At 41.7% G+C, this 27,979-nt stretch overlaps 1 protein-coding gene across 1 annotated transcript; it reads right to left on the bottom strand.

Annotated features, from left to right (window-relative positions):
• Positions 1–881: 881 nt before the first annotated feature.
• Positions 882–26,285, bottom strand: SLC5A8 (solute carrier family 5 member 8). Its single transcript, XM_062491410.1, has 15 exons — positions 25,809–26,285; positions 23,683–23,748; positions 19,749–19,800; positions 18,197–18,264; positions 17,179–17,333; positions 15,648–15,788; positions 11,539–11,668; positions 9,947–10,035; positions 8,594–8,706; positions 7,203–7,270; positions 6,820–6,906; positions 5,605–5,798; positions 4,275–4,378; positions 2,486–2,571; positions 882–1,013 (listed from the first exon to the last, which is right to left on the bottom strand). Exons 1-15 carry the CDS (start codon positions 26,139–26,141, stop codon positions 882–884), a joined length of 1,818 nt encoding a protein of 605 aa, XP_062347394.1. The 5' UTR covers positions 26,142–26,285.
• Between the last annotated feature and the right edge of the window lie 1,694 nt (positions 26,286–27,979).

The raw sequence follows: 27,979 nt of genomic DNA, 5'->3' as shown, positions 1-27,979 counted from the left end.
TACAGCCAAAAGGGAATCTTCTTTATTAACATCTCTGCTGCTCTGTGCCCAGCCCAGTGCAAAAACAATCCTAGGCCAGCAAGCTGGGCATGCAGTAGAAGGCTACTGTGGTTCTGATATATGGCACTGAATAAAAAGTGTAAATAGATTATTTCCTTCATGAGGACCAGCTCTGTAAGGGCAAGACAGGGGAGAAGAAGGAGATAGGGCATGAAGGGAAAGACAGTACTGACTCTTGCCTCTACCACCACCAGAGTCATTCTTGCAGCTCCCAGAAGTGAGCACAGAGGAGAAGGTGCATGTAGCCAAGAATCAAGTGGGTTAGAAAAAACATAAATGACAAAACCAGCAAAATAAATATGCTCTCAGAATCAGTTCCACAGAGGAACCAGATAGCAGTAAATATACCTCCCATACAAAAAAAAAAAAAAAGACACTATTTCTTGCAATCTGATAAGTTTCCACACCCTAATCTCTTCATACTTTCAATGCCTTAAAATAAAAAAGGAAAAAAAAACAAGCCAGAAAAACAGCCATGTCTGGGAAAAGAGTACTCTTTAGAAATAAAAAATTCACTCTGAGGGTGAAATGAGATTAAAAGCAGATATTTTCCAGGACACTCAAGAATATAAGGCAAATATTTCACATAGAAACAATGCTTTAGGCTCTGTCACCAAGAACTAGAGTGAGAGAGTGAGGAAGTGCAAGAAAAACCTGATTCCTTTCTTGACTAATGTCAAGGTCAAGCAAAGGCAATAGTGCCACAAAGCTCTGCTGACGCCTGCCCATGACCCAGCAGAGCTGGTAACTGACCCAGAACAGGAATATCAGCAGTGCTTTACATGAACAAAACTGTCCTCATGGGCTGACACAGCCGTGTGTCATATATGAAGACCATTGAGTTTGTTCTTGTCACTGGTAACGTCCATTTCAATGTGGCTGAAGGCAGGGTTGTCAGTTCCTTCGTCTGCCACGGTAAACGGTTTCCAGTTCAACACTTCCACTTTCTCTGGCTGAAAAACAAAAGACAAAAGCCATGCTGTGAAACAGAAGAAGCAGTTTTCCTCTCTTTGACCTCTCTTTGGCCAGCAGTCAGGCCTGAAATACAGGGTGCCTTGCAGGAAAACATGCTGGTTGCTGACAGAGCACAAATACTTACTCATTGCAGTGGATGGTATTTTTCTAGGGGCATGGAAAGTTTTGTATTGCATAAGGTATTAATTTTGTGAAATGTTCTCGTCACACAAAATGTTCTTGTCCTGCAAATTGTCTAAAGTGGTTTTGGGTGTGCAAAGCTCTAATTGCTGTTTTCATGTCTAGTGATATGTCACCACCAGGTCTTTGAGCTATTGACTCCCAACCCTTCATCCTTACCCCATCTATGACAGGAAGAGCAGATTAACATGCATCATTGCTTTGATGTCACATTTCTGTTAAATAGAATGAGATATTGAGCTCTTCATGGGCAGAAAGCTGCTTAGTTAGTCCTGTTTTTTTGATCTCATCAACCTTTTGCACTATTTGTGATGCCATCCACTTGCTATTTAGCTCTTAGCCATATAAGAGATAGATACTTGTTTCTGACTCCAGGCATAAAATAAGCATGGCTGTGGACATTAGCTTCCATGTCAATGGTGGATTGTTTTGTTTTTTTTAAAAGACTTCAGGGATTAAATTCCCAGATAATGTAAAAAGAAGTTGACCCATTAAAGACACTGATAGTAACTGGATAGCTGATCTTCAGTACTGACATGGGCAAACAGCATTACAATAGTATGGTAAAATATCCCTTTTTTCCACTGGTGCTTCTATCCAGAAGCTGAAATACATAGGACCATTCTAGAAGGAGTTGTCAGTATTGAGGAAAAACATTTTGCAAGCTGGACCATCTTAAAGGTATGATTGTCTGAACTACTGAACAAAGCTGAGCTTCAATGTTCAGCTGACAATATTGATTGAAAAGTGATCTGTAGTTTATTTTTTAAAAATAATTCCCCTGTATTCTCCCTTCTAATGGATGTTATTACTCAATAATGTTTCTCATTTTCTTTTTTCTTGGGATGAGAGCTAGGAAGAAGATACACTGATTAGAAATGTTTTCTCTCAAACAGGAGCCAAAGTAACAAAAAAATTCAGACTTTAAAGAACATATGTTCACAAACTAAGGAAGCTTTGCTGAGTCCAAGGTGTGCCTTAGGGCAACTTCCCAGAGGCCAGTTAAGGAGTATTTTAGAAGAAACGTGGAGAAAACTGTCTCTTTTCTCAGTTACTTCTCTGTTGTGGACTGAACCTAAGCTTTGCAAAACTGCTCTCTTGCCTTGCTCCCACCTGCCTTCTGCTCTGCTACTGCCTTAAAGGAGATGGTCCTATCAGGCAGCATCAGGTGCTATTCATCCTGATTGCAAAAACGTAAAGCAAGAATTTATTTGCCTTTATCCCCAGGAGGAAAGACTGATTTAAATCAGAGATGCCCAATTACACTTACTTGCTCAGTTTCAGACCGTGAGAAGTTGGACAGGAAATCTTCCTTGGTCAGCAGGAATTTAGGATCTGTGTTCTGCTTTAGTCCTCCTACAAAATAGGCAAGTTTCATTCAGCCAGCTTTATACATGCAAGCCATATGTCAGACCCCGGCTATGGGCACCAAGCAAGCAGGACAGAGTCATGCAGCAAAAGTCATCAAGCAATCACAGACCTTAGGGATCATTTCTTTACAAAGATGTATACCCTGCTCCTCTCAATATATAAAATGATCCCTCAAAGTCTATTTGAAATGCCTTAGCTATTTCCCAGTATCCTAGATCCTCCTCGGATTTTCTATTTTGGAAAAAAGTGAATCTGGCAATCACCAGAAAAGAAGGAATCACATACATTGATGTCTGGGACTACTCTGCCATTTCAGGAACTGTGGGACCAGGTGCTGCCCTGAACTCTGAGCTCCATTTCTCAGCTCCCTGTCAGCAAGTTCCTGTGTCCAAACTACCCAGCAATTTTTATAGTGAATTATTTAAGGGCATCCCCAGGATGCAGGGATGAGGGTTAATGGAATGTCTGGGCATTTTAAGGTATGGAAGATTAGCTGTTCTTGGGAGTGAAATGAAAGAGATGTAGGTGCTGGGAATTAGCTCTGCTTGCCACCTGAGGCTTAAATGGAATCTTGCTCCATGAGAAGCAGGCTGACATTGTGGCTGGGTTAATTCTTAAGTGATTCTGCTCTTGAGCTGAGTATTTTTCATCTGGATTTAATGAGTTGCCTGGTTTTCATGCTTTGTTTCATGGTTTATAGGTAACCTGATCCCTACCTGGTAAAAAGCAAAATTTGGGTTCAAGCATCACTATAGCAATGGGAGGAGCATGTGCTTGAAACAAAGTGTGGAGCATATCTTCTAAAAACTATGAAGGAAAAGAAAATGAGAAAAATGTAACTTGTGCTTATTAGTTGCAAGGCATAGGGAAGTTAATGGAAGTGAGTTTGTCTACTGAGCTTGGAATTTGATTGTCCTGGAGCTGTTTTGGACCAGTCTAAAAATTTGAAATCAAACAGCCTCAAAGATGAGGGCTGTTATATAAATCTGGCTGGGGATACTGGGTAAAGCTCTGAGAGCAGCTGCTTTTTTGCTGTTTCTGCCATGCATGAGGTGAATGACAAGTGTAGCTTTCATCTGACCTGGATGCAAAAGTAGTGAGGCCATGGGCTGGAACTGAACTCCTCACTCTTACACATGGCAAGCTGCTTTTTCCCTTTACACAAAAGTACTGGGAAACTGAGAAAGAAGCTAAAATAGCCATGCAGAGGATCTGCAGCTCCTAGGCATATTGTTGAAGAATGTGGTGGAAAGCATGCGCTCTATGGATGCAGACAACAGCCCTTGAGTGCTCTGAACTCACTCAAAGTAAAACTGCTTTTGTCCTCTAGAAGCATGGGTGTATATCCTTGCTCGGAGTTGTTGCCACGTTCAGGGACAAGTCTTAAACCTCCAGCCCCTGCAGGCATCTAATAAAACAGGAAAGACAGACGTCTTTTTTTCTTCTTTTTTTGCCCCTTAGGTTTAAAAATATGCTGAAATTTCTTTCTCATTAGAGATCTGTAGTAACTTTTGCTGTGAGCAAAGACCAGGAGTGGGATGCAGAAGCACTGAGGGGAGGAAATTCGATTTAGGATAGTAACCTTTATACAGTGTTTCAATAGGTTACTGGTACTTCCTGGGGCTCTCTGGACATCTTAGTTTGAAAGAGATCTGAGACACATTCAATCACAGCTCTGAAACTAGTACCTGTTAGGAGGCTGATAATTATTCCCACAACTACAGTGACAAGTGTCCCAAGTGTGCTGAAGTAGAGGTAAGACAAGGAATACCAGTTGTCTGCCAGGGCAGGCCTAAAATAAAGCAAAAAAGTGTTAATCTCTCTTTTTCTGTCCCAAACAACTTGAAAATATTTGTTTCCAGACAGTGTGTAAATACAGAGATACTTCTGAACCAAGCAGCTTGGTAATCTTGAGCCTGTAGCCTCCATACAATCATATGCACACTGAAAATTTGTTCCAAAATTTGCAGAACAAGTTCCCTTTTAAGAGACAAGGCTAATCAGTGCAGTGAGGCAATACATGAGACAGAGCAAGTAAAACAGCACAGTCCTGTCTCTGCTATGAACTTAGTGCACAGCTGAATACTTATCCGGATGGAGGGATTAATTTCTTTAGCAAGGGTGATGTTACTTAAAGGAAGGGACACAAAAAAAAAAAAAAAAACAAAAAAAACAAACAAACAAAAAAAAAAACACCAAAAAAACAACAAGGAAATCAAACCAATGCAGCTCTAACCATTCCGAAACAATAGAGCAATTGTCTTGCACATCATTCTGTTCTACCTGACTATGTGCTCTGTTGCAACAGGTGCTTCCCAGCAGCCAGGAGTAATGCTGGAGGGCTTATGCAGGAGGTGTGGTATATGAAACTGGATGCTGGGCACCCAGGTGTGCGTCAGGGTATCTCTTGATTGTACAATGCTCTAAAGTTTAAGGATTTGGAAACCCTAGAAATGTGTTTTTTCAGCTTCATTCTGTTCCTGTTGTTCCCTATATTGTCATTCATGTTAAACTTAATTTTGATCATACAGAGTATGACATTTGGTAGCTGCAGAGCAGAGAAAATCCCTTATTTTGTGCCATTCTGAATATACTGAATAGAACTATTCTGCACAGACAAGTTGCTGTAGGTAGAGCTGCTAACCAGCATTTTCCCCTTAACTGCCAATTACCCTAATTCATGAGACAGACTGCAGAAGTTAATCCAATAACTATAAATTATATTTTTGTTTAAAACTGTGGTCCACAAGTAAGGCATTCCAAGCCTTTGAACTCAGATACTGAAGTGAAGCTTTTCAGATCAATAGGAAGATTCACTTTGACTTCTGTTGTGGGATAACTCAGACAAACTTCAGTCTGATAGGAAAAAAAAAAAATCAGAGAAAACTGCTGCATCGCAAACATTGTGGTAGATAAACCAGAGAAGGACAGTTGCAGCAACCCAAATACTCTGCAGATGTTTGTGTTTCTTAAAAAAAAAATACACGCTTTGTTACTGCACTTGATGAACTCATGTACCTTTCTGAGCCTGGTGTGCTGAAAACCGTTGTTAATGGAATTGCTGTTGATGTTAAATTTCCTGTAGATATATTACAGCCTGCAGTTGACAGATCGAGTGGCTTGGTCCTCTCTGGAAGTGGAGGATAAATCTGAGATCCAATTCCAACCCAAAGTGAAATAACAAAGCCACTGACAAGACCCACAAATGCTCCCTGCGAAACAAAACGTGAAACTTGGTTTACATGAAAAGCAAAAGATGTTTGAAAGAAACAACAACCAGATGAGTAAGAAGTAGTCAAGATAATCTAAACTTTAGTTTCCATAGCAGAAATTAAATATACAGTTGGAAAGTGCTGGGGAGTTTACTTAATTCTGCTTTGGGGAAATGCAGTGCTTTCTCACAGCTCCTGCGTATAACTCTTTATTTGGCCACTAGGTCTTCACAGTCAAAGGATAACTTTGGCCTGCATAGTATATGGGAAAATCCTGCTTTATTGGAGTGCCTCCTTGAAAAATACAGAAGCAATTTTTCAATTTTCTCATGTGACCTTTTTTAGCAAAAACATCTCTCGAACATCAGAGGTATGTGGGGTTTTGGCTGAGAACTAGTAATATTTAAAATTTCTTTACTTTAGTACATATATAAAATTTGCAACTGCAAAGAGGTAAAGGTCAGTGATTAGTAAACCTGGCAGTATTAATATTTAGTAATCCTACCAGACTAAACCATGGACCATAATAACAAGGGTTTGGGTTTTTTTTATGGAAAAGGTTTTTCCTCTGGAAATGATAAATTTGCAATATGGAAACACTCTGAGAATACCCCAATTTGGTTCTGCAAGTGTTTAGACCCCATTTTTCTGGCCTGACCCCATTTTGCTAAGACAGGCCAGCATTCTTTGAGTCTACTGGTTGTTCAGCTACATCTCAAGATGCATTGTCCCTGCTTCTAAAACTAGTTTTAAGAAATCCTTGTCAAAGTGTTTAATTTTTATTCATATTATTTTCCCCCCACCCAGATGTGTAAATGTCTTCAGGGGATGGAAATTCAAGCTCCTATACAGCTCCATTTATCAGTTCGTTGGGATAAGGAAGAAAGGGATCAAGGGGAAATGTCCTCACAGAAAGTACCAAAGACACCTCCCTTGCTGCCCAACATCAACTTATTGGTGGGAGAGAGGGAAGGAGATGCCCAAAATGATCAACAAATTTTGGATGAACAGGTCTACTTACAATTCCATTTGCAAAGGAGCAGAGGATTCCCAAGGCAAACAGCCCTAAAAGGGGGCCACCAACCATGCCAAAAATGCTGAGTGCAGCCTGAGGAAGGAAGAAAGTCTGCTATGAGCTGCTGTGCAAGGAAGATAAAGCCTCCAAATTTACAAGAGGAGAAGATGTTCAGAAAGAAATTATGAGGATTTTAAAAGTGGCTGTACTCAGCTGCCAGGATTTGATACATGGATGCTTAAAACACAGGCTGAGCCATGGGCGGTTTCACATCAGTACCCAACAAAGAATAAAACCTAATCTCATAATGGTATTCAGCAATTATTTTCTTACATAATTTATTCTGGGTCATTCAACATGGGCATGTAAAAGCTGCCTGACACACCTACCTGCAACAAGGCTCCCAAAAGAGATGCCACCGCAGCCATAGCAATGCAGACTCCACCATAAAACAGGCCTGTGTGTGGAAGGCAGAACAATGTAGGCAGAACAATGTATAAATCTGACAAAGTGTGAAAATCAATAATGGAAAAGTTTCTGTCTAAGCCAGCATTGCCTCAACAGCTCCCAAATAAATGTACTAACTTCTGGAGTTTTTCTAAGAGAGCCTGAATTGGTCAAAAGTTCAGGTTTCTGTTTACATTAAGAAGGGATAATGGAAACTTGACAAAATCCTCTTTCTGTGTATTACTAAAGATTAGTTAATAAATGTCAGCCATATGGATTAGTCATAGTGGTGATAACCCACTTATTGTTCATATTTCTCAGCTAATCTCCTGTGTCATTGTCCTCATTTTGAGGGAGTGATTTTCACTTCTCAGTCTAAAGGCTAGGAAGCAAACGAATAAATGCTGGCAGATCACTGGGAACTGGCACAGTGACAGAGAGCATCCCAAGTCACCAGGATACAGTGTCTCTTTCCAGGAGCCATAACACAGGCTTTCTTGTTTTTTTCCTCCTCCACCCCCGATGAGTTTCACTGCTCTAGCAGGAGGTTAATCTCACTATCCATTGTGATGTCAGGCAACTCAAACCACAAACAACAATTTTCGCATAAGCATTGTTTGCAATGTTTAAGAAACTTCTCTCAGGTGAAAATATTTAACCCTTGATACCCTCCCACCAGTCTGCTGTGCTCCCTAGTATGGTCTATGACACTACATGGGATCTGAGGAATTTTCATTCTTGTTACAAACACTTTCTTGGGCTACACCTGCAGCTGGTCACAGACAGTACAAGTTGCAGACATGGCAATTGCACTTCATAGATTTAAACCATCTGCTAAGTCTAGTTCTGATTCTCTTTGAGTTACATTAAGCAGAGGAGCTAAACAGAGTGACAGTCTGAGAGTGTATCAGAGAAGATGTGAAATTTCTTGTTATCTGGAATATTTTTGGGACACAATGCTATTGCTTGCATATCAATTTAAAAAATTGTTACAAACAGCTTCCTTTTCTTCTCATTTTTGACAGATGAAAGAAAAATAGCGGGTGTTTAAGTCAGAGATATTTGGCTTTTTGAAATTGGGAATCAATACTGAACACAGATGCAGTGCATCTTTCCTTATTAAGGACCAAACAAGATGGTTTCCTGTTTTCCTTAAACTCACTTGTCCCACATTTGTGTAAAACCTACCCAGCTGATCTTGTCTCCCCTAAACTTTGCAACAGAGTCCCACTGGTGTGAATTACTTACTCCTGACATACACCATCATAAGCAAGATCTGAATCAAACCTTCACTTTGTAAAGCAAAAGCAGAAAAGTTGTTTTCCAGACATACTCATCCCCATGGAAATCCATGACAGCTTCTTTTCAGAGAGAGATTTGAAGTAGGGCTTAATGAGGTCTTCAACAGTTACAGCAGCCAGAGCATTGATGCTGGAGGACACGGTACTACAAAAGGCAAGATTTACACAATTTTTTATATCTTAAAAACTGAAATCATAGATAACACGTAAGTTACTGGCACAGAGAAGCTGCCACTCTCTAGAACAGTGTCAGAAGACTAATGCAAGTGCTGCATAGGTTTAAATAACTTATTATTCTAGAGAATGCTGTTAACTCATTAGAAAAATTGTTTAAAGTAATTATCCTTGGTGAAGTCAAGGCACATACTGATGAAAAGTTGGGCTGGGCCTAGAGAACTGAATAGAAATATCTATTACATTTAGCTAGGCTATAAATACTACTGGTATACTGCTACCTTCACAAATGATCTACAGTATACATCTGGGTAGGTAAAATTCCCATATCACTGTTTATTTTAAATGCACTCTCAGAGGAGGAGTCAGATATTCTAATTATGATCAACTAAGAATTAGGCATCTAGTCCAAACCAAACTACTCTAGGTTCCCTGTGGGATCAGAGAAACCAGCACAAACCAGGTGATCCTTTGTCTGCGTGTACACTCCTCTTGCAAGCCACCAGCTTTCCTTCAACATGTGTGACAAATATTTTGGCTGTTTCCTCTATTTATGTGGCTACGAGTACTCAGAAAAAAAAAAGTTATTCTGGTGTCACATTAGTAAATTTCTTAATTTCTGTCTGCTTGCTATGGCTAAGAGCCTTCATTGAGAGAGACAATATTTCTTAAAGATACTCCTTGGGAAAGCTGAACAAAACACTCCCCAGTGTGGGATAGAAGGGTATCAATCTGTCTCCTACAGTACAAATATATAGTGATGTTTCATGGGATTCATTCAAGACAATTGGAAGCCCAGAAACTCTGGAAAAGAAGTCTCTAAAGATCAGGGGTAAGGAAAGGCAGATGGCTTTGAAGTTATGCAGGTTTGAAATTGGAAAATTAAAGGTGAGCAATAGGAAATTTCCCCAGCCAAGCTATTTGGTGTAACCACCCATCTATAACACTCAAAAATCCCTATAGCAGAGGGGCTTTAAAAGCACAGAGAAGGATTTGTTAGTGTTTTATATGACATGGGGCTAGCTGTTCCCTCATGTTTTTAGCAGGGAAATCCAAACAGCTTTAAGTCCTAGGACCCTAATACTGGAAACCATGGATTTTTAAGCTGCATCATCAAAGAGGTCATAGTGATTTTTTTAAAGAATAGAAATCAGGCAGACAAAGAAATAAGTACAAAAGATAAGGTAGTAGTTCCCAGACTATTAAATTACCTTAATGTCCCACTGTAGGCACTAGCCACAAAAAGCCCTGGCACTCCTGGAAAATCACGCAGGATATCCAGCACTAGGTATGGCATTAACTGAAAAATTCAGGTTAAGAAATATTACCATCTTGCCCTAATTTTTCATTTTATGACTATATTGTTTCTTTACAGCCTTCTCACTGGCATTCTGTCCAGCTATTCTAATTTTTAATGCCCTATCTTTTTCTATTTATTGATTTTTTTTTTACAGAGGAAACCAACCCTAAAATGTCCACTAGAGCTACAGAGAGTCTGTTGAGACCACCTAGCTGGGGTGCCATGCCATCAGGACCTTGGTTTCCAGTGACAATTGTAGAGGAAGCTAGGGCTGGGCAGCAGGTAGTCTGTACTGTATGTCATTCCCTTGGGGGGGCTGGGTGCCACAGATGCTTTTTCTGCAGTTGGCTCCACAAAAAGGGGTTTATATATAGTTCAATAACCTCAGATACTGTTGCCTGATCTCAATTGGTATTGAGATAAATTTCTTTATTGGAAACTGTGTGCCATTTTTTTAACATTTGCAAGATCTGAATGTTGGAGAGAGGAATTTGAAGATTTTCTTCCTATGAACATTTTTTTTTTTTCACAGACAAGTTGGTATTTTTAGTATCTTGCTTTCAGCTTCTACCAAATTAATTTCACTGATATGAACAACTTAATTTCCTTCCAGTTTCCACCTTGGCTCTTATTTTATTCTACCTTTAAAGACCAAGTGGTCCTGCCTCAGGTGCTCCACTGTACATGCTCTTCTCCTGGCTTTCCAGCTACTGTTCATTGGACCATTTATCCAGAGCTTGTGATTACCTTAGGCTTAAAGATACAAATAAAACTTATTTGATTTCCTTGGGCTCTGACTCCGACCAGTCTGTGGGCTGCCAGAGCTCTGTTCCTCAGGTAAATCTGTTGCTCAAGGTGTTTTTAGGGAGAGGTCATCATCAGTGGTGAGGTGGTTCCTTTGCAGCACAGTCTGATTGCCCACCTTTCCTCCAGAGGACTGAAGGATTCACCACTACTAACAAAGAACTGCCTGCTGATAGCCTTCCTCCAGGTGTGTGCTTTGGGCACAAGTACGTTTTAAATCTGAAATGGATTTTGCCTCAGTCAGCACAGGGGAATTTAGGTTGGATGACACAAAGCAGCTCACCAGGACCCACACTCACTCACAGGAGCACCGCTGCTCTCTTCCCCTCACTTCTCTTCAAATCAGTTTCAAGCAATGCTGGCACTCCAGAACCCATTTTGGGTGAAAAACCCACACATTTGCAGAGGTGGGTGGACTGAGCTCTCTCCACATTACAGCTCTGCCTGCTGCCCACCTTACCAAGTGCTGAAGGACTTGCAGCTCCACAATAACTGGGGAATGCAGGGACTGAACAGTGCCAAGGATGGGGCTGCTGCTTTCTCCAGGTTATTCCCTCCCACTGTGGTCTCAGCCTGACACAGGATTCCAGCACGTCTCTATTTCCAAACCCCTGACTCTTGAACAGCCTTTGTTTGCTTATTATGGCTGCAGAGGAAGGACACCCTTTCCGCCACCTTCCCTGAAATGTGGGGCCCTACCTGGTCGAGTGCCGACACCTGGTTGGCCATCCATGGGTCACAGTCTTTGTAGATGGAGTAGAGGGCCAGCCCACACAGTGTGGCACAGACCAGGATCGCCCAGAGTCCCACCAGGTTGATGTAGAGGGACCTGCACCAACACACATGGAAACACCATGTTAGAACTCAACATCCCACAAAAGACCCTGCTGGGGCCAAGCAAGGAAGTGCCTATGCCTGCACTGAGGAGACCCTCTGGTCAGTGACTGCTTACTGGCAAGGGGGTCACCATATGAGTCCCAGCATCTCACCTGGAGTGAGAACACATTTCTGAATGTACAAATGACACTTCTGGTTTTGGTATCACAGTCCCCTGACAATGGAGATGATGGGAGCAATACAGCAATCCCCACATTTCATCATGTGTGCAAGTTGTGCATTGCAAGCAGCAGGCCAGGGGATGCTCTTTCCCCATGCCTACACCCCTTGACAAACCCCAAGCAGATTTGTAAGGCGGGGTGTCCCAGATCTAAATGTGGGGTACCTTATAGTCAGTACTAGCACTCTTTTTCCCCTGGAGCTGTAATGCGTGCTTACACAATGCTGGAGTTGGCTTGTAAAGTTACAAATCTCCCTTTCCTCCTGAGATGGTCTCTGTGGGAAGCAGCAATGAGAAACTGGAGCCTGGGACCTGGTCTGGAGCTGCCTCTGGCTGCCACTTCCACAAAGCAGGGACTCTCAACAAACCCAGGGCTTCCCCTTTAGTAACTAAACAACTTGGAGTCCGGGATCCAGAAACTCCATCGGCTCCCCATGTCCTGATGCTTCAGCTTCAGGTAATGGTGAGACCAGAAATGTGTTTTCATCAGGCAATAACGCTGTCTTTGCCACACAACAGGCAACTTCTACTGGCAGTCAAAAACACATTGCTCTCCTTGCTCAGTGAGGGTTTTTGTTTTCCATCTACGTCTCTTGTTTTCTCAAATATTTCTAAGCTCTTGATGTCTCCTGGGTCACTTGGTATCTCCAGGGTCACAAGTTCTTCTTGCCTACAGTGGTCATTTAAAGCAAACATACCCATTGGGAGCAAGGCCTTGAAAAACAGCGTTCCTTTCCAGCAGGTGCCTCCTGGTAATCTGTGTATCACTGATAGTGATTTAACTTCCTGACAGATCACATACCCTGGACATGTGCCAATTGGTAAGACCTCCTCTGGGAGGATGTTTGGTTTCTGTGTGAATATATTGATGCTTGCAATGCTTCAGGAAGACTTTTAGTGCTTTCAGTTCCCAAGAAAGTTAGGGGAAACAGCCTTTGTATTTCTGTAGAGGACCAGCAGGAAGAACAAAGAAATAAACCTAACTTTATAAGCTTTGTTAGATATTGAAATGGACATTTTCAGAAAGGCATAATACAGATTAATTAATTGAACTATCAGATTTATACAATCAAAAAGTTATTGGCAAGCACAATGCAAACTCTCAGAAAAAAAGACCTATATAAATAAAAACTGACTTATACATAGTAGCAGAAGCTCCACATTTTTGCCTTGTACTTGCAATTAGGGGTGGTCTAAACACAAAACCAACAGCACTTTAAATTTTTCTCTAAACTAATTTAGAACAAATTGAACAGTCCTCTTCTCATAGATGCTTACATATCGATTGGATGTCTTGCATTCACTTAGCTGAAGCCATTCCTGCACTGGCATAATCCCTGTTGCTATACAACACCCTAGAAACTGAGTAACACAGAACTTAAACAATGAGTAAAATCAACTCCATTGAACAGATCTAATAAAAGAATTACCCTAGAGCATGTAGTGAAGTTTAGAAAGTCAAGAGAAACACATGGAAGCAAAATAAATTGTCTTGTTTTTAAGCAATTCTTGTTTTTAAACTGTGTCAGTGTTTGACAGAGAGCTGGTTTTTTCCTTCTAATTTGCATCCCAGCTCATGGTACACCCTATGACTAAGCACTGGAGAATAATAATTACAGCACTGTTGGAGGGAGGTGCTTTCATTAATTCTGTGTGAGTCACATGGGGTGGAGTTTGGGTGAAGTAGGCATTTTGACTGCAGAAAGCTTTTTCAATTGTTTGTTTCAGTCTGGCTCTAAGAATTTAGCACTGAAATATGCCAGCTGATGACCTTGAAAGAAAGTAGAGAAAAATGTGTTAGTAGCCCATATTTTTCTGACAGTGTTAGCTCTCCTGCTGTAAGTGCCTCTTATCATTCAGATATAAGCATTATGTTCAATTTGCCTAGTGACTGTTAGAAGATGACAGAATGTGCTCCTACCTACTGGTGTTTCTTGAATGGGATGAAATCCTTTCCCAAAGCCTGAGAAAATTCCTGCTCTTGTGGCACTGTTTAAGGCCTTCCCAAAACCTGCAAGCTGGGATCTGTGAAGGAATTATTTTCTAAGCTCTGATATGTTATTGTGCTGTCTCCTAAAAAGCCTTACAGTAAATGGCATGGAGGTAATAAACCCTATTACTTTGACCTGATGACATTTTGCACTTCTGTGTACGGATTGAATAGCAATAAGAGGTGCAGACCAACAACATTACCTGTCAAATGTATTTAATTACATTGGAATAGGAACCAGACAATCACCACAGAATAGCAGTGTTTATGGTTGTGACAAGCTGCAGCTATTGTCCAAAATTATTTCTCCATGCAGAGAAAGTATCTTGCACAAGTGAGGCAAGCAAGGTGCCACAGATTCCAACCACCCATGCCAGCAGGACAGGGCTCTACTGATTAGGGCTCTGCAACCATTAAAACAAGGGTCTAAATTCCATCCAATCCCCTACAGAACCAGATAACTTCCAGCCCTGGCCAAAGCTGCTGCAACAGCTCAAAAAAACCTACCCTGAGGCTGCCATGGTGTCAGATTCCCTTTGGTCACACTCTGCTTCTGAGACATTCTGGAGATGTCTCTGCTCTCAGAGAGGGCAGGGAGGGCACAAGAGAGGGGCACAGCCCTAAGTGGAGCAGTTGCTGGGAAGAGCAGCCTGACTGGCACACAAATCTGGCACAACGTATATGTTCTGTGCACAGTCATTCCAGGGAGGTGTGGGATGTGCCTCCTGCCCCTGCAGTGCTGAGAACCGAGAAGCCAGCCACATGCCAAAGTGATCTGGTATGCTGGTGGTGTGGCAGGGAATGCTGGAGATAACAAGCATCAGCTCATTCCAGTCTGCAGCACAAATGGCTAAAAAGCAGATTTTCTTTACTGATAAAACCAAAATATTTTAGTTGTAAATTGTGCATGATTTTGTGGGTATTTCACTAACTTTATGAATTGCAAGCCCTCATAAAGCTTATTTTCTGTATATTACTGTGCCATAGAATGATAGAATGTATAGGGACTATAGTTATGATGTGTGCTTCTATATTTCTTCTATAAATAATCTTTACGGGATCACTAGTAATTCTTAAACCCTGAGCTGTGAGCTAATGGAATGATCTAAAGACAAAGATAAGATAATAGAGCTAGTAAATATACTCCATTCTAGAGTAAAGGCTCCTCAGAAATGTTTACATTCAAGGAAAACATAACCCTCTGCCAGTTTCCACAGATAATTCCTTAAAAAATATGTCATGATTATTATGAACACAAAATACATGATTACTCAGCAAAATCACTGAGTTATCACTGATTTTATCACTGAATAAATCATTGAGATTTCCTCACACCTATATTCATTGTTATGGAAAAATTTTTTAGTCTTTACTTATGCAAAATCCCCACAAAATGATTTAGATTTAGTAGAGAAGCAATTCAGGATACTGTCCTGATATGACTTCAGTGTAAGGACTACAATATTTGGTCTTTAGATTGCACATCAACTTAAAGCAGCTATTTCTATATGAGAATACTAGCACCGTGAAACATTCAGGCACAAAGTTCAATTTTACAGCAATCACATATAATTAACATACCAGTACTTATTGTTCCAAATTTCTTCTACCTGGTCCACAAAACAGAAGGCAAAAGTTGCTAGCCTTTATAAATGTAATTTATACAGATAAAATACTCCCACATTCCTTTTAAGAAAAGCTCTACTATAAATAACAGACTAATAACTGCTAAATTCAGACAGTTACTGCAGAAAGACTTACAATTTTGCTTGGAATCTGCTTTTGCACGCAATGTATCTCTGGACTTGAGACTGGTTAACCCCATATATCCCAGTCCACGTGAAAGTCCCACCTATAACAATCGTCCAGAAGGTGTGCCTTTGCAAAGGATTGGGATCAAAGCTACAATGAGAGGAAAGAGAGAAAACAAATTCAGAATATGAAAGTCTTCTTAATATTTAAAGATCTTAATGCTTAGAAGAAGTAACTTCTCCATGCTTGTTCTAATACAAACTTTCTTAATTTGGCCAGATTTTGAACATTAAGTTACTCTAACTATGTGAAGTCACAGAAAGCAAATTTTAAAACTCAGAGCTGATATCCTGAGCCAATGAAACACTCTGAACTGTCCAAAGGTAAAGCTGGAGAGCTTTATTTGCCTATAAACTACAGTCTTATGTAAGTTTGTATCATGCCTGTGATGGTTGTGATGAAATGATGCTGCAGTAAAAAGTGTAATGTGCCTGCTTATCTAGAGGGACATCAGCCTAACACCAGTATAAAGGTGTGTTTACAATCCCAGCCTTTGTGGACAGAGCCTCTATAAAACATTTTGCTGGTTTAGCTCTAAGTACATAGCAGATTTTAGGTGGCCATGAACAATAATTACTTTAAAATCGAACTTTAACATAGCAATAAATTGGTGAATGTTGTAGTATTATTTCATCTATTACATCCTTTACTCCTTTTCTTTTTCCATCTGTGAACTCTGACTGGGAGAAGAATAAGTGCAGTACAACCACTGCAAATGAGCCAAACAGATTGCAATAAATTACTGTTCATAAGAAGAAAAAATATCCAGAGATGAATTACATACTGAAGAATTTGATGAAGAATTTTACAGAACAACCTGATTAATATTGTGAACTGATAGACAAAGGACAAATCACAATATATGTCATACTAAACTTTCACTAATAGCACTGGGTGAAGGTTCTCAGAAGAATCTTGTATTCACCAAAGGTACAATAACTTTTTTACTTGAAACGGTCTTTGATTCAACATTGTCAGACTGAATATTCTTGAACTTGTAAAGTGATTTTTTAGGCTATGTTTACTTACAATAATGGAGGGTTAAATACTATTTAAACTACTTTTATTTTTCCTTTCAGGGAAAAGAGAAACATTTCCCTTTTTCAGGTTAGATAAAAACTATTATTTTCCCATTTGTTTTGGTCCAGTTGCTGAAATGCCAAAACAGCTGTTTGCAAATTGCAATTATAAAAACAAACATGCTCTCCTATTCACCATTCTCTTTCAGTGGAATCCAAAATGTATCCTTAAAACACCTACTTGACAAAGTAAAAAAGTTTTTCTCTTTCCAGCATTTTGCATGGTGTGAAATTTAAAAAATACCCCTCAAACTAGGTAAGCTTGTTTAAAAATACACAGAAACTGGGTCACAACTTCTGCCTCCTTCCTCCTCCTTCAGTGGCAGTTTAATTTCACAGTTAGTCACACGAGCTCTGTTTGCAGGAACAGAAAGGCACATCCTCTGCAAGCACAAACTCACTCCCAGAAGTTTAATCTTCCTCCATGGTAGGAATCATTTACAATGCGTCCAATTCCCTCCTGAACCACCACAGCTCGTATAATCACAGATGAAAATCCAGCAACCATGATTCCAACCTGGAAAACATCTGTCCACACCACTGCCTTCAGACCACCCTGCAAGAGGAACAGCACGTATCAGGTACAGCAAGGCATCAGCACTCCTGCTTTGCACTCTCATTCAGCTAGCAGAAACATTGACATTTGTATCATGGGTAATAGATGAATTTCATCTTCATCTTTAGTGGAACTAATTCTGTAGTGATGTCTTTAGGAATTATATTCTGGAAGCTATTCAGGACATCCTGGCCCTTTTATGAAGTGCATGGGAATTTACTTTAGCCATACACATAGTTTAATCCAGTATTTCCTTTACCACATAACCCGTTTCAGAAGTTTGTATCAAAAGATTAATTTTCAGACAGTGCTCATCTTAATTTACATACAGCACCACTAACTCCTGAAGGTATACCATTCATCTGAATTTTTAAAAAACCCATTATTTAATCCACCATATGCAAATAAATTTGTCACTGAGGTTCCGTTTCATAATTTCTAGACACTTGGGCAATTAACAGTAAATTAAAGACCAATCTGTTCATGTGGCATGCTATTTTCAGTGGCTCTATTCAATAGCACACAAGACTGTTACAGTTGCATTGAGGTGTTTTACAAATTGAACAGCAAAACCCTACTAGATCAGAAGAAAAATTACAGGAGGATTTCTAGGAAAAGGGAAATCTACCTTTTTTGCTATTCTTTCAGCAACAACAGAAGTTTGAGTGTATGATAACAGAAAATATTTCAGTTGCATAGTGGCTGCCTATGCATTCAGAGAGGTTGAATATGGTCCTGTGGCTGCACCTGTAAAATGTAATTCCACAGAGTAACCTGATTATTAGGCTACTTTTTAAATAAATTCCATATTTGATGTGAGTGGTGAAAGGGACAGATTTTTCTCAACTGAAGGGCCCACGTACCAGTGTGCAGTAGAATGTGCAGACCACGCCAGTCGCCACCACTGCACCCCACAAGTCAAAGCCAGTGACTGGAAGAGAGGGAAATAGCACCAGGGTGAATGAGGCACTGGGGACAAAACACTGAAGGTCAATTACTGGAAAAATCTAGAAATAAATTAAATGCAAAAGTATGAGGCATAAACGGCAATTAAAAGATTAGTGGGATTCACCCTAACCAGTTCTAAAACCGAAACAGTTGTTACAGATTTGGAAACTGCTAAAAAGCTGAGATTCATTTCAAGATCTAGGAAGCTATTTGCTTTTAATGTGAACTCTGCCAAACAACACGTCCAATGTGTCCCAGCTCAGGAAGGTTTTAAAATACATGTCCTTCCTTGAAACACCTGTGTAGTTGCTACCCAGCCCTTAGGCAGCGATCTAAGCAAGTAAACAGCACAGTTCTCCATGGAGAAAAGGTTGTTTGAGCATTGTCTGGAAGAAATGCATCAGAGTAAAAGCCTTTCTTTTACTGTTCCTTCTCTTAAGTATCATGTGCTTCTGCTACACCACACTGTGCTGTGGCTGCCATACAGGCTGTCACTGCCCCAGCTTGGCGTGCTCACCTGCTGCCAGGCAGGGCACAGGGGGTCCCTGACAGAGAGCTCAGGCTAACGAGAAACACTGAAACAAAACTAGTCAAAAACAGAAGTTATTCTAATTAGGAGCCAGCTAAATCATAGCTTGGTTTAGCATGTATTTGCAAGGCAAATATAAATATCAAAGACACAAAACCTGTGGGACTTACACACTGGAGGAAACCAATACAGAGAATGTTGGGATTTTTCTTCCTTTTTGTCCAATAAACAGGGAAAAAAAAAACCCATTCAACAAGCAGAAAAACTGTGACTTGACTCTAGCTAAAATGATTCATTTTTTATTTGCATTTTGTTATTCCCTTTTCTTGCCAAATGAACAAATTAATGGTCTCAGATTAAAAGTTTAATTTGGCTCCATAAAAAAGCTTTTGCCCTTTTAGAAATGAACGTGGCTCATTTTCAAATCAAAGAGTCATTGTGAAGTAGAGAATGGAAATATTTAACTTTGCAAATATCACAATAAAATCTTAAGTTAACAATCTCTTTGCTGTTGATTTGGTTTTCCTGGAAAAAGGACAGACCGCATTAAACAGTTACAGGCAGCCCAAAATCATATATTAAGTACTTGCCTTGCTCTCGAGAATCTTGAAGAATAGCACTTAACTGGAGGAATTAAATTTGTCTTTAGTGCCTGCATTGCCTTCAAAATTTACTTAAGTCTTCTCAACTTTTCTGAATAAGCCATTCTCTACAGGTATTGCATCAGAGGTAGAGTAAATGAGAGCCAGTATTGCCATAAATTTCTTCTGTAATTCCTTACAGGCAGGGATTAGGGGACTAGGCTTACAGAGTTCCCATTAAAAGTCTTCACAGTCAAGCCCTGAGCTATATTTTTATGTGTTGCACTACCAAAAAAAAATACTGTATGCAGAAGAAATTACACTAATAGAGGATCAGTAGCAGTATACTCATCTTACCTTGATTTAGTGCTAAAGCTGGAGCATAAATGACAATACCAGTGTATAAAGTCTAGAGCAGAAGAAAAAAAAAAAGATCAGAATAAATGTTAATTCCTGGAAAGGTGATAAGTTTCTGAGATGATTTCTTTTCAATCATCTACATACTCTACATTTCCTAAATTCATAACTGTTGACAAATAATTCCAATTAGAAGACAAATGTCTAAGGCTATTAAGCTCTGCAGCCTCACAGCCTAGTGTTCTTAAAAATATGCCAGGGGCTCTTAAATATAAAATCTATCTTCATCTTCTCCTGGCTTTTATAATTAACTTATTCTATTCCTTCAAAACTGCAAAGGAAACAAGAGCAAAAGGAAGTCAATGAGGTTTACACACGGTCTGTCAGGGAATCTATTACTATCATTTTCTCAGTCTTGAGATCAATATGGCTTTCAGTACGCAGCTGTAATTCATGTGAGTAAGAACACAAAATATGACATTAGTTAGTCATTATGGATAGTGTTATAAGGAATTGTAACCTTCAGACTGTAAAATGAAGCCATACATGATTATATTTTCAACCACAGTAAAGACATAGATAGATCAAGGAGCTATTCCCTCTACCTTTGTGGGCACAATGGGATTCATACACTGATAGCCTCAATTTTTTGTATATGGTTTTAAACCCTGTTTGTTTTTTTTATCACTGTTATTACTGCCACAAGTTCAGCTGTGACATGGTTCAGGAGAATACAGCTTCCAATGTCTTAATGACTTCTGAGAAGGTCAGTGGTCTTGATTCAAAGCATCTGGATCACCAATGGGTCGTAAGCTGACGTGCATCAGCTTCCCATGGCTGGACTCTTCTGACTTTCTGATTTACAGGGATAGGATTCGAGCACAGAAAAACAGCAGAATCGGATGTCATCCAGGATTTAGCCAGCTTCTGCCATTCCTGCAAGTGTCCACCCTAGGCACAGGTGGCAAACCAGAGCAGGATTGCTAACCACTGAATTACTTGCCATGGCTTTTGAGCAGATCAAAGCCAGTCCCCAAGGTGGAGCTCTACCACATGGCCAGAGGCTATGCTGGGGACAGAGCCAAGAGGTAAGGAGACAGAGCAGTGCTCTAGCTGTATGAGGAAATTAGTATGAAGAAGCTGCATCTGCCAGCCCAACCTAATGGCCCTGACCCCCTGCTGCACACCTGTTACAAGCACATGACAGAAAGGATAGGAGGGCCATTAGGGAAATAGCTTTCCCTACCTGTGTGCTGCTCCCTGCCCCTGTGTGTGGATGCTTGCTCCTCTCAGTGCCACAAGTCCTCTCTAGGCGTCCGTATACAGCTTGTATGACAAGAAAGCTGCCAGTCCTGACTAACCCCTGGTGAATATCTCCTCAGAACTACCTACATCACTTCCCAGCCAGCTCCTGACACCTGCCTAGCCCAGTCAATCTTTGACTTGCTCTCCATAAAGTGATTGTCAGCATGTGCTGCTGATCACAGAATCACAGAATAGTTTGTGTGGGAATGGTCTTTTGAAGAATATCCAGTCCAATGCCCCTGCCATGGACATGCACACCTTCCACTAGGTCAAATCTGGCCTCAGAGCTCTATCCAGCCTGACTTTGAACACTTCCAGGGATGGGCTATTGCACTTCTCCAGGCTACCTGGTCCAGGATCCCACTATCCTTGTTGTAAATACATTCTTCTTTATATCCACTCAAAATCTATCTTCCTTGAGTTTAAAACTATTATCCCTTGTCCTGTCTGTACTACAGCCTTAGTTAAAAATTCTCTCTCCACCTTTCTCATAATCCCCCTTTGAAAGGCTGCAATCAGGTCTCCCCACAGCCTTCTCTTCTCCAAGTTTAACAATTAACCCCAACTTTCTCAGCCTTTCTTCATAGGAGAGGTGCTCCACCCCCGAGACCATTTTTGTGGTCATCCTCTGCACCCTCTCCAAGAGATCCATGTCTTTCTTGTGCTGGGAACCCCACAGCTAGATGCAGTATTTCAAGTGGGGTTGCACAAGAGTGGAGTAGACAGGGAGAATTGCCTCCCTTAACCTGCAGACTGTGCTTTCTGGGCTGTGACCAGACTGTCTGGCTCACGTCAAATTTTTCATCCACCAGTATCTCCAAGTTCTCCCCTGCAAGGCTGCTCCAAATCAGTTCATCTTCAGTCTGTACTGATGTTTGTGATTTCCCCAATCCATATGCAGGACCTTGCCCACAGGTTTGTTGAACTTTATGATGCCACTCCTCAAGTCTGTCAAAGTCCCTCTGGATGGTGTCCTTTCCCTTTAGTGAGTCAGCTGCACCACTGAGCGTGGTGTCACCCACAAACTTGCTGAGGGATACCTCATTCTCACTATCCATGTCATTAATGAAGGTATTAAATACTAGTGGTTCCAGTACATACAGCACTCTTTACTGGTTTCCATCTGAATATTTAGCTGTTGACTGCAATGCTTTGGATGCAATCATCAAGTTAATTCTCTTTCCTTCTAATAGTCTCTCAGTCAAACTCTCACCTCTTCAAGCCTGTTAATTCAAGGGATTCAACATGAGAGCTTGTGAATAAGCATCAGAAGCTTTGAAGCATCAGAAATTAAAATGTGTTACAACTATGATCACATTTTTGTGTCAATTTAAATAGGACTGATACAATCTTTCTGCTTCTTCAGTAGGAATTTTTTTTGTTGAATTATTATAGATCCTTTTCTTTACCTTCTTTTAAGTATTAATATTCACAGAAGAGTTAAAATTGCACCACTAAAATCTTAGGAGGTTTTCTTTCCTCACTAGTATTTAATTTATTCAGGTCAAATTGTAAGTGCTTGGCAGAGAAAGCCACATATAAATCTTCGGTTAATTTCCTTGAGTATATAATTAAGTTGCATATAATTATTTTTCTGGTCTTTGCAAGCAAAAATTAGGCTTAGCTCTTCCAATTTATGCAACTGTGATGTTATCATATGTGCTGGTGGAACAGTGTCAGGTTTCACACATGCCAGCACTCTACTTTTTCCATGAGCTTGTGTATCTGTAAAAACCAGCTAAGCAGCACTGCTCAAATAAGTAATGAGCACTGGATTGGGAACCATCTTACTGGTGCAAGTGTGATTGCCCTGTACCTTCTGGTGTGCCTTAAAAAATACAAAAATGGACAAAGAAAAACAATCATGTAACTTAAAGCTTTCAACTGCATAGTCATTCTTACTTTGAATTAACCCAAAAGTCCACTTCAAAACTGTGAAAAGAACACATTTTTGTTCTGGTGCATTTGATATATGCTCAGTGACATTTAAAAGCTGTGGTTCCATACTGACTCTTTGAAAGGGCCAGATACAGCAAACTGTGCCAACAATAATTTCAGAGATTACTTTAGTTTAACATTCCCCAGAGCAGTAATTTTCTACTTCTCGGTTTGCAGACACCTAAGGATTTCCCAGTGGTGGTGGAGTAAAACCCTTGTGCAGTAAGTAAATGACAGCTCCTGACAGTCTGTTTTGTCACCTCTCACTGACCCTTGAGAATTAGTCAGACTCCAAGAATCCACACACCAGAGGATGAAAAACTGCTGCTGTAGATAATTGGCACACGTTTACATTTTGAACTCATTAGGGGTTTCTCCAGCAGACAAGTGCTGGACTGCTCCTCACACTGCTACGCTGTAGTGAAGGGTCGCTCATCTCTTGGCAAGGTGCTGATGTCAAGTGACTACTCTGGGTGATCAGCAGTGCCCACAGAGACCCAAAAGGCAGGTAAGCCCAGCACCCTTCCCCCACATCATGGCTGTGGAGCAGAAAGAGCTTTGTTCCTCCTGCTCCCAGCCACCCAGGTACTGTGCTAACCTCATCAGCTGTTCAGAGAAAACAGCCAGTAACACTCAGCCCAATAATTTCAGTGGCCCTGAGGGCCACAGAACAGCTTCAAAGTTTACTTGCCGTTTGTATTATGAAAAGGACCGTTCCACAGAGGCGTAGATATTTATTAAATCGAAGTTCTAAATACTGCAAAAAAAGAAGAAAAAAACAAATGCTTATTGAAATTTGGCACTATTGACAGGACTAGAATGACGTGATGAGCAGTACAGAAAGAGCAGAGTGAAGTTTTTACATTTTCATGAATGGCCAAAACTCCTAGAGCCCCTTTGTTTGATATCCCTTACAACTTGGTTTGGTATTTGTTTACAGACTTCACCACTGGGTAATAACATACAAACAAGTGAAGTAGACATAAGCCAGTGAATATACAAGGGAGTCTACAGAAAAGACTAGGACATATTATCACAGAACCTCTAAACATGCTGAGTTGAAAGGGACAAAGATACACAAGAATCATCCAGTCCAGCTCTTGACTCTGCACAGGGAAACCTAAAACTTGACAGTGACATAGCAGCTAAAAAGTAGAACCCACTAGTTTTGTGAAATCAGAGACAAAAAGCAAACACTGTGACTATTCCTACATCTTAGTCACTGTGGAAACTCTAGCATTATGTGTGACCATCTGAACTGCTGCAAGACAGAGCAAAAGATTTTCAGTGGTCAGCAACTTCCCCCAGTGTTAACCTCACCTTCTGCACTGCCCTAGGCAGCCTGCATACCTACTGGTAAGTCAAAATTTAGCCTTTTATGAAACAGGAGCCCTCACTTTGATATCAGGCCTGGAAAAGTACAACCTCTGAATGAGTCTGTCATGCTGTAGAGCAGATTTTTCACCACCATCTGTCCTAAAAACCCTCTTGGTGTGTGGTTTTACAAAAGAAATCTCATTTGCCAGAGGAATCTGTTCAATTGACACAAACACTGAAGCACCTCAAAGGGCTCACTCACTAACTGAGCATTTAAAATGTGATCTGTGAGCATGTCCACACAAGGAAGCAGACTTGAACCCCAGGACACGAAAGGTTGTTAAAATCTGAACTCTGTCCACAAACAGAAGATTATATCTTCTATAGGTGCATTACTGATTCAGCACCAAGATAATCAGTGACTTTCCAGTCATGATCATAAGCCTTTCTTTAAAAGAGCCCTATTTAAGTATCATCATGACAATCCAAAGATGAGTAGATTAAAATACACTGGAAGACACCAGAGGTTTCTGTGGGTGAATTCTTATCTAAATCTACCAACAGAAATCTTGTTTTCAGCCTCCAGTGCTGCAATGCCTCTGTTCAGTGTAATAAAATGCTAAAGACCAAAGCAGCAAGTCAAGGACTTTCACCTGCACCAATGCTCCTTTCCCAAAGTTCTCTGCAAAATGAGCAGTTTATTTCCAAATCTGCAGCTAGGGACTATCTCCATGCAGGAAGATAAACAGGTTGCATGGACATTCTGAATCGAAGGAAAGCACTGACCAGACACTTCTTCATCCCTGTCAGACTTGACCTGTGATTATTCCACTACCCCAGCTGTCGTTGTGCCGATGGCTCAGCTTTAACTTACACACTGGGCTGAAGATCATCACATCAGCCTTATTTTGGTGGAAGTCAGAAAACTTTCACAGACACAGAGCACTTGCTGACCTCCTTGTATAGTCATGATGGAGAGGACATTCTGTAGTGTAAACAGCCTCAGGTTACAAGGGTTGTCTTCAAAATCTCTAGGGACCGCACAAATATATGCTTCACCAAAGGGGGACTTTTGTGGTTGTATCTAAGCTTAGCAACCAGTCTGGAGGGAGCATGATGTGATAACTCTGGTTCCTATAGCAGAGGCTTTTGTGCTCTGGTTTAAATATGTTAATTACAGACGATTAATGACATGTCACCATGCAAGCTGCACTAGGATGAATCCACCTACTGAACTGAGTATCTGGCATAAGGAAACAAATCTGGTATGACACACAGTTCATGAGCTAAGGCAGCAGGGTTGAGCATCACCTGTCTGCAGAGACAGTGTGGGCAGACTCATGAACAGAGAGAATTGCAGCCTGCTCTCAGTAGTGAGGTGACATAGGACAGCCCAGAGTGCAGGGAAGAGAAGGTGGAGGGAAGACATGTAGAAAGTAGGCATGAGAAGCCCCCCAGCAACCTAAAAGCTGGGGCAGGATTCTTTCCACTCCACCTTACCTCATAGGTGCTGGTAATGCCCAGCTTATAGAAGACAGGCAGGAAGATCTCAGCACTGCACAGTACCACCAGGGCATAGGTGATGGCAAAGATGCAGAAGATGGCACCATAGCGATAGATCTCAGCAGGGGTGCCCAGCACCGTGACGGCTGACATGAAACTGGCCGTGAGGGAGAGCGCAACCGGGAGGGCACTCATGCTGCGGCCTGCCATGAGGAAATCCTTTGAGGTCTTCCTCGCACCTCCCGCGAAGGCGTAGTAGATGCCAATGACGGCTGAGATGAGCAGCATGGCCGCGAAGACCACATAGTCCCACACGGTGAAGCGCGCCATTCTACCAGAGGAACTGTGCCTTGGAACCAAGGATCTTCCCAAAAAAAAAAAAAAATCAGAGGGGCTGCTGCTGCCTCCGCAGGGCCGGCACGGGGTGCATAAGCAGGAGAAAGCAGATCGGAACGGGTCCCCGGGGAAGATGTCCCCGGCCGGGGGTTGGGGCAGGTGCGGTGACACCAGCGAGACAGAAGCAAGAAGGTGCGATGCGGTGCGTCCCGCCGGGACAGGCGCGGAGCGGTGCTCAGGTCCCGGGCGCTGGAGCGGGCTGCGCCGGGAGCCGCGGGGCGAGTGCCGCAGCCGGGACGGCTGGAGGGCTTTATAGAGCCGCGGTGTGAGTGCCGCGGTGCGAGTGCCGCAGCCGGGACGGCGGGAGGGCTTTATAGAGCCGCGGTGCCCGCTCCTCCCCGCGGTGCTGAGCGCCCCCGCGGAGCGGGAAGGGGCGGCGGTCCCGGGCCAGCACAGCCCGCCCCGCGCCTCCGGGCTGCGGGATGGCGCCGTGGCACAGCCCTGCCTGGACGCGGTTACGCCGCAAACTCGGGTCGCGGTCCAGAGCTTTTTGGAGGGAAGGCATTTCACACTAGAGTTGCCGCAGGATGGGAAACCTACCCTCGGTTGTTAACATATTCCACCATCTCCCCAAAAGGCGGAGGTAAAAATGTCGTTTAATACGTATATTTATGTCGTTTAATATGTACATTTCCGTGAGTTGTGCAGTCTGGAAAGAAACTCACTGAATCAGATTTACCAAGGCAAGTTGCTAAACACTGCACTTGTGCAACAGGGAAACCCTACTACCTGCACTGTGCTCACAGAAGTTTTACTGACAGTCTTCAACTAATCACAGGTTCAAGAGTCAAAGTGCACAGGAATATCACAAATGGAGCTTCACTCACCTTACCCAGAGAGGAATACATCAAAAACACCTATGGGATTTTAAAGTCATTCATGTCAAGTGGTGGAGATGTGCCTGTTTCTTAAGCAGCAGTACACACAGGACTAACACAGCAAGTACTGCATTTGGCCACTTTGCCATATATTAGCAACCCCAGATGGGGAATGAAGATGAAAGGATGTCAAAGCTGACTGAGATGTGCTTGACAGCAGAGCAGCCGCACACAGCACACCTTGCAGCAGAGTTCAGAAGCTTTGCAGAGTAGCTTTCCATCTTGAGCTGTACATTGGCAAAGTGCTATGCTGGAGGTGATTACCTAGTAAAAGTCAGAACCAGTTTGAGGATTAAAAATTGCCCTGTTTTCCTTCATGGAAGGTAGAATAATTTTCCTTCCTGCCCAGCCTCTTCTGGCTCTTATCCACAGCTGGATAAGCTGGAAGTAATCTTTGCTGCAAGTGCTCTGGGTTCAGCTCAAGGTCCTCTGACCTGCCTGTATCTGACCATTTTGAGACATGGTTTTCAGCAGCCTTCTGTATCTTTGACAGAAATGGGCAGACACCTGACAGCCAAGCACAGATGATGGAACACTTCTCTCTCCTTGGGAGCTCTGGAATTGCAGGCCTACTGTAGTCATTTCTGAGTGCATATTGAAAGGAGGGGGAGCAGGTGGAAGTCTGCCTGGCAGGATTATTAAGTTGAGCTGTGAAATCATGTCTGTGTTGGTCTGGTGTCTAGATGCCTATCTAGGAGTATGAATGTCCCTGAAGAGACAGAAGCTGGCCATGGTGTGCAAGTGGTATGTCCTAATCTCACCACAGCAGGTTAGGGCATCAGTCTCTAGCCCAATTACTCTCTAATTAGTTATACAATGAGTAAGAGCTTCCAGATGTCCTGTTGAGGAAGAGCAAGAAAGAAACTCATGCTCCACACCTACCAATTAGGCTAT

Source organism: Cinclus cinclus, chromosome 4 (genome assembly GCF_963662255.1).
Source record: "Cinclus cinclus chromosome 4, bCinCin1.1, whole genome shotgun sequence".
Taxonomy (NCBI): Eukaryota; Metazoa; Chordata; class Aves; order Passeriformes; family Cinclidae; genus Cinclus; species Cinclus cinclus.
This window is presented reverse-complemented; position numbering and strand designations above follow the sequence as displayed.